Genomic DNA, 13,283 nt, shown 5'->3' with positions numbered 1-13,283 from the left:
TTTTTTTTTTTCTTACTCCACTTACCACTCCACACACACGCACACACACACACACACACACACACACACACACGCACACACCCCATGGTGTCTTTTCCCTGTTAGTTGATGCAAATCGCGTATGGAAAGAGCGCACCCGAATGGCCAGAAGATCTGCGCACCATGCTGGCGCAGGGGGTCGACATTGCGCTGCCACGACAGCAAGCTACGCACATCCATGGCGAGCCCATCGTGCCTGTGGAGATCAACTCCGTCGTCAAGATGGGGCTGAGGCCAAAGAAGGTGCACGAGGTGGCCCACCTTTCTGCCCTCGTCGCCAAGGTGGCAGAGAGCGTGCAAGCTAAGGCCGTCCTGGACTTTGGCAGCGGCAAAGGTTACCTCGGTCAGGTCCTGTCCATCACATCGGGCCTGCGCGTGGTCGGCATTGAGTCGCAGGAGGCCTTGAACGCCACCGCTGTCAGTCGCTCGGCAAAGATTGCACAGTGGGCCATGAAGCGACACGCCGCCATCGCCGCAGGTCTTGTCTGCGGTAGCTGCCCGACAGCACCAGCAGCACCCGCTCGCACCAAGAGCAGCGGGAATGGTACTCACACGAGCAGGCGTGCCCGGAGACGGCACCGACGCAAGGAGCGACAGCAGATGAAGAAGCAGGCTGGTGGGACGGAGGAAGAGCAACAGGAGCAAGAGGAGGGAGATTGTGCTGTGGGCGGAGATGGCAGACGGAAGCAGCGGAGCGTTGAGGAAGAGGCGTGGAATGAGCTTGAGGTGAAGGGAGAGATTGACCAGCAGGGAGAGCGCGACCAAGCGCACATGCAGGTACGTGCTCAACAACAACAGGAGCAACAACAGCAGCAGCAGGAGGGGGAGGAGACGAGCAACGTTGCTGCTCACGCTGTTCCTGCTCACGCTGTTGCTGCTCACGACGCCTCAGATCCAGATGTTGACGCGGCACCAACGACAACAACGGCAACAACAACAACAACAACGACAGCAACGGCAACATCAACAACAGCGACAACAGCAGCAGTACAAGGCGGGTTCCGCGTGGGACGGGTTGAGGCTGTGACCACGGTGGTGAAGGATGGAGAAGGGCTGGATGCAGCTGCCTCTGATGCGGTTGATGGCTCTGTCATTACGGGGCTTCATACCTGTGGTGATCTGCACACGTCGCTGCTGCAAATCTTCGCAGACGCTGGAGCACGTGCGCTTGTCAGTGTTGGCTGCTGCTACCACCGCCGCACGGAACCTGACGATGAGCACGCAAACCAAAAGGTGCGTGTGTGTGCGTGCGTGTGTGTGCGTGCGTGTGTGTGCGTGCGTGTGTGTGTGTGTGTGTGTGTGTGTGCGTGTGTGTGTGTGTGCGTGTGTGTGTGCGTGCGTGCGTGCGTGTATGCGTGTGTGCGTGCGTGTGTATGTGTATGTGCGTGTGTGTGCGCGTGCGTATGTGTGTGTATGTGTGTATGTGTATGTGCGTGCGTGTGTATGTGTGTGTGCGCGCGTCGCTAAGTCCCACGTCGTTGCCTTCTGTTCTCATTTCGCCCATGAGCACGCGCACGCGCCCATGGTTGCTGCGGTACAGGTGTTCCCACTGAGCAGATTTCTCAAGTCGCAGTCAGCGCGACTGGCAGATCGGTCGATGGAACTCGCCTGTCACGCACGTGAACTCTGGACGAAGCAGCCGCCAACGCACTTTCACGCGCACACGAACAGGGCCATCTTGGAGGTGATCTTCCACAAGCAGCTACCACAGCACGAGTGAGTGCATGCGTGGGTGCGTGTGAATGTGTTTGTGTGTGTGTGTGTGTGTGTGTGTGTGTGTGTGTGTGTGTGTGTGTGTGTGTGTGTGTGTGTGTGCATGAATGCGTGAGGGTGTGTGTTCGATGCGTGACAGTGACATTCATTATTCGCTCATGCACGTGCGAGCAACAGCCGCCCTCTCAACAAGCTGCGTGTTGTCCCTGTTTTGTTTGTATTAATCATCTCCAACACAGCCCAACGCAGGTGAAGATTGGGCGAATGAAGCTGAAGAAAGGGCAGCGGCCGGGTGATGGTGGTGATGTGCAGCACTTTATTGGTTTCGCAACAGAGGTGATGCGTCGACTCAAGCGGAAGTATGACCAGCGCACACAAGGGCAGGGGCAAACCAAGCAACTGACGCAGGACCGTCAGCAGGAGCAGGAGCAGCAAGAACAACAAGAACAACAACAACAGCAGCCGCGATGGGACCTGTTACAAGCTGACGAGGACATGCTTCGCCACGTGTACAACGCATGCTCACCTCTGCACAATGCAGTTGTCGGCGTGTATGCACTGCGCGTGCTTGTGGCCACAGTGGTGGAGACCTTGCTCCTGTGCGACCGTGCCCTGTACCTGTGCGAGCGCGGCATGGCATGCGACATCGTTGCCCTCTTTGACCCGGCCGTGTCGTCCAGGAACTTTGCCATTGTCGCAACGAAGCCGCAGCAGGCTGCCACAGCACCGTCGTCCTTGTCGCTTGAGGATGACGATGATGTCAAGCGAGCCAAGACGCAGCGGTCGCAGGGCGAGCCGCGCACCACCAGCAGCTAGCGGCAACCAGCACACCTGCTGATGGTGGTGTGGTTGATGGGAGTAGGGAGTACTCTACCATGCGTGCATCGTGTGCTTGTTGACAATCATGTTTGCACGTGGTGTTGTGGTTGGGAAAGAGTGCAATGCAATGCATTTGTTCCGACGCTTGTGTGTGGTGCGCATGCGTGGTTTGATACTGTTGCTTAGAAATTGGAGCGTCATGTGTGTGTGTGCGTGTGTGTGTGTGTGTGTGCGTGCGACACAGATGAGCGAGTCTCAAGACAAAGGACATTACACTACACCGTCAGCTAGGAATACACGACAAAGGGGTAGTCTGGCTTGTGATGTAGTGTGCGCAAAACAGAGCGGTGGCTGTTGTTTTGGGAGGTTTCAAATGTATGTTTGTTGCTTGTATGGATGGATGTATGGATGGATGTTTGTATGGGGATGGATGAAGGTCTGGGGTGCATGGTCAACGATGAGACGAGAATCAAGCACACACACACACACACACACACACACGACAAAGAAGGTGGGATGCAAGTTGTCGACAATGCACCAAGCAATGACAACACGACATCTACAGGAGAAGAGACGACAGGTAGGGCAACAGAGGGAGAGGGGTGTTGGTTGTGCGTGGCGAGGCGCGTGTTGGGTTGGTGGGTTGGATGCTTGTGGAGGATGAACGTGGTGGTGGTGGTTGATGGAGCTGAAGGTGAAGGTGGTTGAAGCTATGAAGTGCGCTTGTCCTTGTGCTGCAGCAATGCACAACGTTTGTTGTTGTTGTTGTTGTTGTTGTTGTTGTTGTTGTTGTTGTTGTTGTTGTTGTTGTTGTTGTTGGATGCACCATACCCGAAGAAGGGGCGCGTCGCAAAGACGTGGAGTGTGCCGAGGATGCCTGTTCTCATCTTCTTGAGCGGACGTACTCAACACACCAGCAACGGATACCTAACCTGCATCATCCACACCATCGCCACCAGCACCACCGGTACAGTCCACCGCGCCTCATGTCCGTCCTCCACTTCATGCGGTTGCCTCAGCGGCACCGTCGGCGCCATCATCACCGTCAGCTGCGGTGGTTGTCGTTGCCGCCGCATCTGCTTCAGGAGCAGCCGCGTCCGTGGTGGCGGCGCCATCGCCACTGGCCTCGGGGGCAGCCTGCTCGCTGCTGGCGGTGTTGGCGGCAGCCGGGGCAGAGGACGCGTCGCCCTCGGAGGTGAACGACAGCTTGAAGATGGCGTCACTCTGCTCGCCGTCAGCAGTCGGGATCTTCACGTTGTTGCACACCAGCACGGCGTCGGTCGCCTGGTTGGCATAGTGGTACTTGAGGTACCCGTACACCTTGCCGCTCTCATCGCGCTCTGTTGGTGAAGAGGGTGTGCGCGCGTGCGTGCGCGTGCGAACGTATGAAAGTGAGAACGAGTGAGTGGGTGTGTGTGTGTGTGTGTGTGTGTGTGTGTGTGTGTGTGTGTGTGTGTGTGTGTGTGTGTGTGTGCGTCACAACACAGCATAACGCACGACAGTAGGTTGCAAAGGCAAACAAGACATGGCTGGTCTGAATGCAACGCACCGACGGTGACCTCCATCGGAGAGGGGGCTGCGTAGAGACCAAGAATCTGGAAAGGAAAACATGCATGAGTCGGGTTGCACATGAGCTCAAGCATCGACAAACCTACAGCGTCGATCAAAACCGCAGCACTAGAACCAAACTCACAAACGGAGCCCAAACAAACGCATCACACAACCGATCAAGCCGAAACAAACGCAGCCACCCATCACATCCGACACACACACACACACACACACACACACACACCTTGTTGACGTCGTCCTTAGAAAAGTTGTCTGGGACGTCGTAGAACTTGAGGGTGGCAGTGGGCTTGCTCACCTCCAGGCCAGGCTCGGGCTTGCCGTCCTTGAAGCGCATGTGGTGCTTCTGCGCATCCCGGAAATCCTCCATGGCCTGCAGTGGTCGTGCACACGATGTGACGGTAAGGTGGGCGAGGGCAAGTGGACAGGTGAGCGAGACCGCAAAAGTACAGGGAAACAGAGAAAACGACGCTGCGTGCATGGACACTGAGCTGAGGAACAAGGTGCGTAAGGCAACCAAACAACGGCATCACTCGCCAGAAAAAAAAAAAAAACAGAAAAAAAAAAAAACACCCACCCACACCCACACCCACACACACCAGGACCAAGCAGTTCGACCCACGAGCACGTCAACAACAAGAGGCACATACCGGAAGGCCGCTGGGAAGGGTGACCTCTGCAGGGGACTCCGTGAGCTCCTGGTTGCGGGAGTAGCCAAGCTCAATGCGCTGGCCCTGCACCTCAACACCCTCAAGCATCTCGAGCACGCTCTGTATGGTGGCGGCGGCGGCAGTGATTGCGCCCCGGGGGGGGGGGAGGCACATGTGAGATGGAGATTACGAGCGAGGGAACGACCAACAAACAACCACAAACACGCGCACATCTGTGGGCGGTGGGCCCTCTCTCTCACACAACAAGCACACACACACACACACACACAAGCACGCACACCTTGGCCTGGTCGAGGTCCTCAAACTGGGCCATTGCCATACCGTCGCGGCTCACGAGAACCTTGATCTGCATGGTCCACCACAGCGCAGCCACAACAGACCATATCAGCACCCATGAAGAGGGGACAAATCGGAGGATGCATCATCGGAAGTCGTGCGTCACCATGAAGCGCTGCCAAGCACACCACCGCCCGACCATCGACTTACGACCTCACCCGCACCCTCACACACACACACACCTTGATTGGGTTGGCGTAGAGGCAGAAGAGGTTGAAGAGCTTCTGGCAGCTGATGCTGCCCTTGTTGATGTGGTACACCATGAGCACGACGCTCGGCGGGCACGGGCGCGGCCGGCGCTCCCCTGAAAACCAGGGAGGACAGACAACAAGAGGGCGTGAGGGAAGAAGAAAATTAAAGACAACCCGCACATCAGCGCGGCCGCGTGACTTTAAACGAAACACACACACACACACAGCACCTTGTGTGTGCTCACCTCCCCAGGAAGCCTGTGCGCCGCGGGGCGGGTAAGAAGACCTGGGCTGGTATCCACCGGAGCGGTAAGGGTCATACGGGTCGGGGGCATGGTGTGCTGGAGCACCGCCGTGGTGGTGGTGGCCGTGCTGCGGTGCGCCCGAGCCGTAGCCGCCGTGTGCAGGCGCAGCGGGTGGGGGTGGCAGGTTCACGGTGAAATCACGCGTCTCTTCAGAGTTGTACCGCACGTTCACCCGGTCAGCCTTGGAGGAAGACAACAAACCAACAACCAACAGCAACAAAAATGGACAAGGTGAGGTGGGACAGCGGTGCCAGTGTTGGGATTACAACAGCAATGAGTTGGGGGTAGTGGATGCCGAGGAAACACTCACCACGCACGCACACCACAGCACCCGTCCACACACGTACGCACTACTCGCTGCGTACCTTTGAGTACTCGATGCGAAGGGTGCAGCAGCCTTGGTAGATGTTGGCGCCTTGCAGCGAGCTCATGACGGCGGCAGCAGTGTTGGCATCAGGAAACTCAACCAACGCCTACGCAGGCGAAGGGCAGCAGGGACAGAAGAGGCGGGAGGCGGGGAGACAACAACACGACACCACGCAGGCGCAACACACGCACACACGCACACACGCACACACACACACACACACACACGAGAAAACCAAACGGCCGCGCACACGGGGGAAGGAAGGAAACGCAGGAGACCCAAGGGAAGCACGGCCGGGAGGGAGGGCCGAGGGGAGAATGGGCGGAGAGGAAAGCAGCACAAGGGCGGCGGGAAGGAGACGGAAGAACCCAGTGCAGGAGGGGAAGCAAACCATACAGTGAGCTCTGGACGACATTTGTGTGGGAACGTGGGCGCTGTCTTGGTACCACCGGACAGGTCACTGAAAAGAAACAACACACGCGCGCACATGTAGTCGCATGCAGAGCGCACGCCGGCACACGCACACGCACATACACACACATACAAAGGGACACAACACGTACCCTCGCTGTCGGTGGAGCTGACTGCACGCGCAGCCAGAACACACCGCACAACGCCAATCAAACACATGCACGTCACGTCGTGGTGTAAGAGACGGGTGCCCACACCAGACGAGAACAAAAACATAACGGAACACCATTTTCACGGCAATGAACAAACCACTGAATGCACTTGCGCTGTCCATGTTGTGATGTGCTAAGTAAGTGTGTTGTGGATGGGCAGGGCTTGGGGAAGCATCTCACACACCTGAACGCCATTCTTGCGGATCATGACGATGCGCAGGACACGGCCGAGTGGTGAGCACACGGCGTAGATCACATCCACGTTGATGGGGTAGGACGCGTTCATCACCGTCATCATCAGCACCTTGCCCGGAACGGCATACGGCTGGCTAGTGTCACCTGCTAACCATCACAAAGGCACGAGCACAACATGTAAGCTGCAGGGCCCACAGACTGCATACAAGTTGGCAGGCACAAACCATCTCCGCCTCAAATGGGCCACACACTCTGGTATTCACACACACACACGCACACACGCACGCACACACACACACGCACACGCGCGCAATGTGCTGATTCCCCCACCTTGTGTGTGGACCTTCTGGCTGGTGCTGAAGTTGATGTACACCTGACGGCCCTTGACGAACACAGGCTGCGTTCCTTGCTGCGTTGATGTGGTGTGGTCGATGAAAAGAGAGCAAAACAATGGACGAGACACATGGATCGCGTGAGCTAGACGACCACAAACAAACCAAGTATGCATGCGCAACTAATCCAGCACTTCCTTCTTGCCAAAGCAAGTGATTCAGTTGCGAACCTGCGACGAATAGACGCAGCGGGACGCCGTGTGCACATCCTGCATGTCACAAGCACAAAGGGCACGAAGCACAGCCGTCAGTCCCCGCGGTGCGCATGGCATGAACAAAGGTGCATCCTGTTCACGCGGGGCATGAAGCACGTCAAAAGTGACAACAGCGCACGATCAAGCAAGCCATCTCACCGTGAACTCGGCAAGACCCTGAGATCTGTTGGGGATGAGAGACACGTTCCTGCATGACAGGGAAAAGGGACACAGGATGGAAGCAATTCGTACATGAGACAACAGTGCGATCGCCAACACCGTCCTGCGGCATTATCACACAAGAGAGTGTGAGGCAGATCTGTCGACCCACTAAACAACTGAGGCAGGGGGGGGGGGAAATCCACGCTTACACAATGGCGCCAAAGGGCTCAAGCGCCGCATGGATGTCCTGGGGCGTCGTATGAGGAGGAAGCGAGCGAATGTGCACGACGGGGCTTGGTGGGATCTGCTGCTGGTGTTAACGCGAAAGCACATGTGAAACACAACCAAAAACAATGGCATCTGTGCAGGCGAACACAACGACAAGAAACGGCACAACGTCCGCCTCACCACTGCAGCACAATGCGAACAGAAAGACGCATCGGAAAGATGCATCAGTTGAGCAAGCTGTTTCATGTCACTCTACTCGTGCAAAGGACCATCGCTTACCGCCATCTTTGGGCGCTTGAAGTCAGGCTCCATCTTGAGGCTTGGCGAAGGGAGAGAGAGCAGATGTGTGCAGGTGGCGGATATGGCAGTGGCGTTCGCGCTTGTGGATGTGTTTGTGGGTTTGCGCGGTTTGCCCTCTGCTTTGGTCAAGAAAAATAAAAAAAGTTGAGTACAAATTAGGGTACAAAAACACCCATTTTGTTATCACATTCACAGCATTCTGCTACTGTTCATGCTGTCGTCAACAGGTCTTTGTGCGACAAGCTGGTGTTCCGCCGCGGAAACAAACACAAACAGGCTGTGTGTGTGTGGGTTTGCAGCAGGGAGCAGCGCGTTGAGGGAGGATGGACGACGAGCAGCACGCAGCTGCACAGGTGGTGCAGGCTGCGTGGCGTGGGTATGTGCAGAGGAAGGACTATGCGCGAACACTGCGCGCCGTGGTTCGCGTCCAAGCGTATATTCGAGGTGAGTCGTGGTGGTGTCCAGACGTTGGTCGAAACACAGGACAGAGTGCAGGCTTGTGTGCGTCTGCGTGTGTGCGTGCGTGTGTGTGCGTGCGTGCAGGTGTGTGTGTGGGTGCAGGTGTGTGTGGGTGTGGGTGCATGTGTGTGTGTGTGTGTGTGGGCGTGTGTACAAGTGAGAGTGGGTGGTGAGACGTGACCAAGAGCGTTGGCAATGCTGCAAGTCCTGACAACATCTTTGTGGCATGAATCAATAGGATGGTTACAGAAGCGAGACTTTGAGTGGATGCTGGACTTTTTCTGGGAGAACGAGGACACGGTCATCTATCTGCAATCCCTCTGGCGTGGGTACAAGGCCAGAAAGCTCCTGAAGCAGCTGAAGGCGAAACGTGACAGCAATTCAAGCAACACCGCACAAAAAGACGCAGCTGAGCGGGCTGCTGTTGAGGAGGCGAGCGCAACACGGATCCAGGCTGCGTACCGCGGGTTCAGTGCACGGAAGACGTATGCTGCGGAGAAGGAGGCGAAGGCTGCACGTGAGGCAGCAGAGCGGGCTGCTGTTGAGGAGGCGAGCGCAACACGGATCCAGGCTGCGTACCGCGGGTTCAGTGCACGGAAGACGTATGCTGCGGAGAAGGAGGCGAAGGCTGCGCGTGAGGCAGCTGAGCGGGCTGCTGTTGAGGAGGCGAGCGCAACACGGATCCAGGCTGCGTACCGCGGGTTCAGTGCACGGAAGACGTAGTGCTGCGGAGAAGGAGGCGAAGGCTGCGCGTGAGGCAGCTGAGCGGGCTGCTGTTGAGGAGGCGAGCGCAACACGGATCCAGGCTGCGTACCGCGGGTTCAGTGCACGGAAGACGTATGCTGCGGAGAAGGAGGCGAAGGCTGCACGTGAGGCAGCAGAGCGGGCTGCTGTTGAGGAGGCGAGCGCAACACGGATCCAGGCTGCGTGCCGCGGGTTCAGTGCACGGAAGACGTATGCTGCGGAGAAGGAGGCGAAGGCTGCGCGTGAGGCAGCTGAGCGGGCTGCTGTTGAGGAGGCGAGCGCAACACGGATCCAGGTCTGCGTACCGCGGGTTCAGTGCACGGAAGACGTATGCTGCGGAGAAGGAGGCGAAGGCTACGTGTGAGGCAGCTGAGCGGGCTGCTGTTGAGGAGGCGAGCGCAACACGGATCCAGGCTGCGTACCGCGGGTTCAGTGCACGGAAGACGTATGCTGCGGAGAAGGAGGCGAAGGCTCCTCGCGTGAGGCAGCTGAGCGGGCTGCTGTTGAGGAGGCGAGCGCAACACGGGATCCAAGGCTGCGTACCGCGGGTTCAGTGCACGGAAGACGTATGCTGCGGAGAAGGAGGCGAAGGCTGCGCGTGAGGCAGCTGAGCGGGCTGCTGTTGAGGAGGCGAGCGCAACACGGATCCAGGCTGCGTACCGCGGGTTCAGTGCACGGAAGACGTATGCTGCGGAGAAGGAGGCGAAGGCTGCTGCGTGTTCCGAATACATTGAAGTATCGGGTGAAGAGCTGTCATCTATGCTTCAGCAATTATCACCCGGAGACACTGTGGATTCCCCTGCGTCACCTTCTCAGTCTCGCTCCATCCACAATGACGGCTTCAACCTTGCCCCTTATGCCGTGGACGAAGTGACCACCGCCGTCATTATGATTCAACGGCACGTGCGTGGTTTTCTGACACGCAAGTTGTACAACAACCTCCGTCTTCAGCCCGATGTGAACACAGTGAAGCGTTTCCTTCATGTCCTGACGCAATCGAGCGAAGACTGCGCGCTTGATGTTGAAGTGCAGAAGCTGAAGTCCGACCTTATTGTGAAGATCAACTCCCTCGCAAAGGTTTGACTGCCTTCTGTTGTCGTACCTTGTGGAAGCTTGACTGTGCGGGGGGGGGCTTGCTGTGTGCTGGTATCCCTTTTGTTTGCGCGCTGATATGGCTTGCGTCGATTCGTGCTGACATTTCGGGTGCTGAGTGCGTGTTTTTGCCCACACTCACCACCACCACCACCACCACCACCACCACCACCACCACCACCACCACCACCACCACCACCACAGGCTGAGGAGGAGCTGAAGCGTCTGGATGAGATGATTGCTGCCATCATCAAGAACCAGACTGGCCTTGGTCAGGCCGCTGCGGCATCCCAGAGCATCGCCCGCTCCGCAAAGGCCACCCGAGCAAACATGGTTCGTGTACGTGCATGCTTGCGTGCTCGCATGCTTGTGTGTGCGCGTGTTCGCTCGTGCCTGTGCCATCACCATCAGTCGCCAGCACCTCCTCACCCTTTCCATCCCCACACATCGCCCCCCCCCATCTCCCTCACTGTCATGCCCCCCAACTAACAACGGAGCAGGAGTCCTCAGCCGTGCTTGACGCGTACGGCGGCCTGTTGTATGTGCTGCAGACACAGCCGCGCTACTGGGAGGCCATGCTGCGTGACAACAAGCCAGGGTACCTGCACTACCTGCTTGACGTCTGCTTCAACCGCGGCAGCTCTGCTCGTGAGGAAGCGTTGCTGCTGAAGGTGTACAGACATGTGCTCAGCGAGAGCTTTTGGCATGTGCTTTCTGAGCACCGTGACTTTGACGCGTGGTGCGATGCCGTGTTGAAGGACCCGCGTGTGGCGTTTGTGTCACAGAGATTCATGCGCTCCCTGGACGGCCTTGCCGTTTCGGGCATTGCGCCCATCATTCGCGCGTGGCTGCTGAGCGCTGAGGACGCTGACATCATTGGTACGACCAGCAGCAGTGGCGGCGGTGGTGGTGGTGGTGGCATGCAGCGCCCACGTACCCAGACGATGGCCCGCAACTACGCCAACGCGCTGTACGGGATGCCGGAGGATGTGCGCGGGTGGACGGTTGGCGACGTGGGGACGTGGCTGAAGAAGAGCAAGCGTGCGCACGTTGCCCCGCTCATGTTCTCGCAGGACATCAATGGCGAGCGGCTGCTGGCGCTGACGAGTGCGCAGCTGGGCGAGATTGGCATTCGTGACATGGAGACAATGTCATCTCTTGCTGCGGATCTGATGGTGCTGCAGGACCACGATACACGCATGCACGGCGCGCGCGACGGCGATGAGGAGGCGGAGGATGAGCCCGCATACTACACGCTGGCGAAGGAGATTGTGTCATGCCTGATACACGGGTGGAAGCGGCTTCCGTTTAGCCTGTGCTTCCTTCTTCGGGAGGCGCACGACTTTATGAAGGCGCATTTTGGGCAGCAGGCGCACGGAACCCTGATCCGGTTCGTTGGGCGCCTGTTCGTGCACACGTATGTGACACCGCTGCTGACGAAAGGCGTGCTGGTGGAGTACCTCGAGGGCACACACCAGCGCAAGTTCCGGCTGACACAGGAGCAGTCGACCAATCTGCTCACGTGTTGCGACATCCTGGAGCATGCGCTTCTCGCTGACGGGGCACCAGTGCCGGCCAACAAGCCTGAGGACGTGCACCGTGCGTTCACTCGCTTCTGCAAGCAGCACTCGCCCAAGCTTGTTGAGGTGACGCGGCGCATTTGCCAGGTGCGCAGTCTCGATGACTACTACGGAGTTGATGAGTACAGCGACATTGTCACGCTGAGCGAGATGTGCGTGTACGTGTCACCGGGTGATATGCTGAACCTGCACCAGATGGTGCTGTCCTCGTGCACCAAGGCGTTCCCGACAGACACGCTTCTCAAAGACACGCTCAGCAAACTCCACTCTGACCTGAGCGAACGCACGTCGTTTGTCCTACACAGCAGCAACAGCGGTGGCGGTGATGCCAATGCCAACGCCAACAGCGGCAGTCGTGGTGGCAGTCGCATTGCGTCTGTGCGCTCGAAGCTTCGCCCGTCCCTTCGTCGCGGCGGCAGCAGCACCACCAGCACCAGCAATGGGCACAGTAGCAACAGCGGTGGCGATGGTGGTGTTGGTGTCGGCAACACTGAAGGCGCTCATGCGTTGAGCGAGAGCCCACTGGCTGCAGACACGATTCGCGTGCCCAAGACATACGAGCTCGGGTTTGAGGCGGCGGCCGTGCACACGCCGGTTGTGGTGCGACTGAAGGTGTTTGTGCAGCAGTCTGAGGATGAGCACGGCTCGCGGCTGCAAAAGATGATGGCGGAGACGAAGAAGAAGGTGATTGACCTGCTGCGGATGGTGCGTGGCCGCACGACACTGAAATCCGTGCTGTATGACCCCATCTCGCCCCGGGAGGAGATGGCACACCGCGCGTTCACGCTCAACGTGATGAAGAACACGCGACTGACGGACCAGGCGCGCCGCAGCACCCTGTCCAAGATTGGTGCGCGCCTGAGCGAGTTGCAGGCGGAGGTGCGGGAGACGCTTGAGGCGGAGCTCATCCCAGCGGGTCTGGTGTCGCCCGATGACGACTACAACGCCATTCTCGCTGCCATTGTCAAGGACATTCGCGAACACGCGCTGCTGCGGCGGTTTCGGCGAAAGGAGAAGAGCAAGCTGGAGGCGTCGCGCGTGCTGGCGGAGACAAAGCAGCTGCGGGTGGAGCAGCGTGTTGCGTTTTACGAGGAGTACATTGAGCAGTGCCGCGTTGCGTTTGGGGATGACAGCAGCGGCACTGGCGTCGGCAGCGGTGGCAGCGGTGGCAGCGCTCTCGCCGATCGCAAGAAGAGCAAGCGTGGGCGGCCAGGCAGCAAGCGCCGTGATGGCGGCGTGTCTGTCAACGTGCAGCCGAGCGCGCGTGGTGGAAGCGGTGTGCTGCTGGGAGGACCTGCATCGTC

General features: G+C 58.3%; 3 protein-coding genes across 3 annotated transcripts in view; 2 read left to right on the top strand and 1 right to left on the bottom strand.

The window, feature by feature from the left end:
• The window catches only part of PTSG_05930 (uncharacterized protein), a gene marked incomplete at its 3' end in the record, with an annotated part of 3,201 nt that extends 633 nt beyond the window's left edge, over positions 1-2,568 (top strand). Inside the window, exons 2-4 of the mRNA XM_004992766.1 lie at positions 106-1,272; positions 1,580-1,755; positions 1,992-2,568. Of these exons, the coding sequence (XP_004992823.1) occupies positions 106-1,272; positions 1,580-1,755; positions 1,992-2,568 (1,920 nt within the window). The remainder of the gene's footprint in view (positions 1-105; positions 1,273-1,579; positions 1,756-1,991) is intronic.
• On the bottom strand, positions 2,052-8,224 carry PTSG_05929 (uncharacterized protein). The gene is made up of 15 exons (XM_004992765.1): positions 8,084-8,224; positions 7,786-7,883; positions 7,574-7,622; positions 7,391-7,429; positions 7,159-7,237; positions 6,818-6,975; positions 6,574-6,594; positions 6,009-6,116; positions 5,584-5,824; positions 5,330-5,451; positions 5,092-5,157; positions 4,791-4,910; positions 4,367-4,513; positions 4,121-4,166; positions 2,052-3,911 (listed from the first exon to the last, which is right to left on the bottom strand). The coding sequence occupies exons 1-15, from the start codon at positions 8,114-8,116 to the stop codon at positions 3,574-3,576; spliced, it is 1,665 nt and encodes a 554-aa protein (XP_004992822.1). The 5' UTR covers positions 8,117-8,224; the 3' UTR covers positions 2,052-3,573.
• Positions 8,225-8,295: 71 nt separating this feature from the next.
• Positions 8,296-13,283, top strand: part of PTSG_05928 (uncharacterized protein) — a 5,784-nt gene continuing 796 nt past the window's right edge. The window contains exons 1-7 of the mRNA XM_004992764.1: positions 8,296-8,548; positions 8,802-9,255; positions 9,281-9,602; positions 9,634-9,786; positions 9,872-10,384; positions 10,604-10,732; positions 10,900-13,283. The exon at positions 10,900-13,283 is cut by the window's right edge and continues 796 nt beyond it. Coding sequence (XP_004992821.1) covers positions 8,428-8,548; positions 8,802-9,255; positions 9,281-9,602; positions 9,634-9,786; positions 9,872-10,384; positions 10,604-10,732; positions 10,900-13,283 — 4,076 coding nt within the window. The 5' untranslated portion in view covers positions 8,296-8,427. The remainder of the gene's footprint in view (positions 8,549-8,801; positions 9,256-9,280; positions 9,603-9,633; positions 9,787-9,871; positions 10,385-10,603; positions 10,733-10,899) is intronic.

The sequence above is a fragment of the Salpingoeca rosetta genome (genome assembly GCF_000188695.1).
Source record: "Salpingoeca rosetta unplaced genomic scaffold supercont1.15, whole genome shotgun sequence".
In the NCBI taxonomy this organism is placed as follows: domain Eukaryota; class Choanoflagellata; order Craspedida; family Salpingoecidae; genus Salpingoeca; species Salpingoeca rosetta.
The sequence above is the reverse complement of the archived record's forward strand: the minus strand, read 5'-3'. Positions and strand labels throughout refer to the sequence as shown.

Bases quoted from the DNA above. Each gene is read 5' to 3' on its own strand.
- PTSG_05929 (XM_004992765.1), bottom strand. From the start codon at position 8,116: ATGGAGCCTGACTTCAAGCGCCCAAAGATGGCG. The intron at 7,430-7,573 runs GTGAGATGGCTT...TGTGACATGCAG, and splicing joins AGGGTCTTGCCGAGTTCACG to GATGTGCACACGGCGTCCCG. The intron at 6,117-6,573 runs GTACGTGTTGTG...TCGCCTGCGTAG, and splicing joins CAGCTCCACCGACAGCGAGG to GCGTTGGTTGAGTTTCCTGA.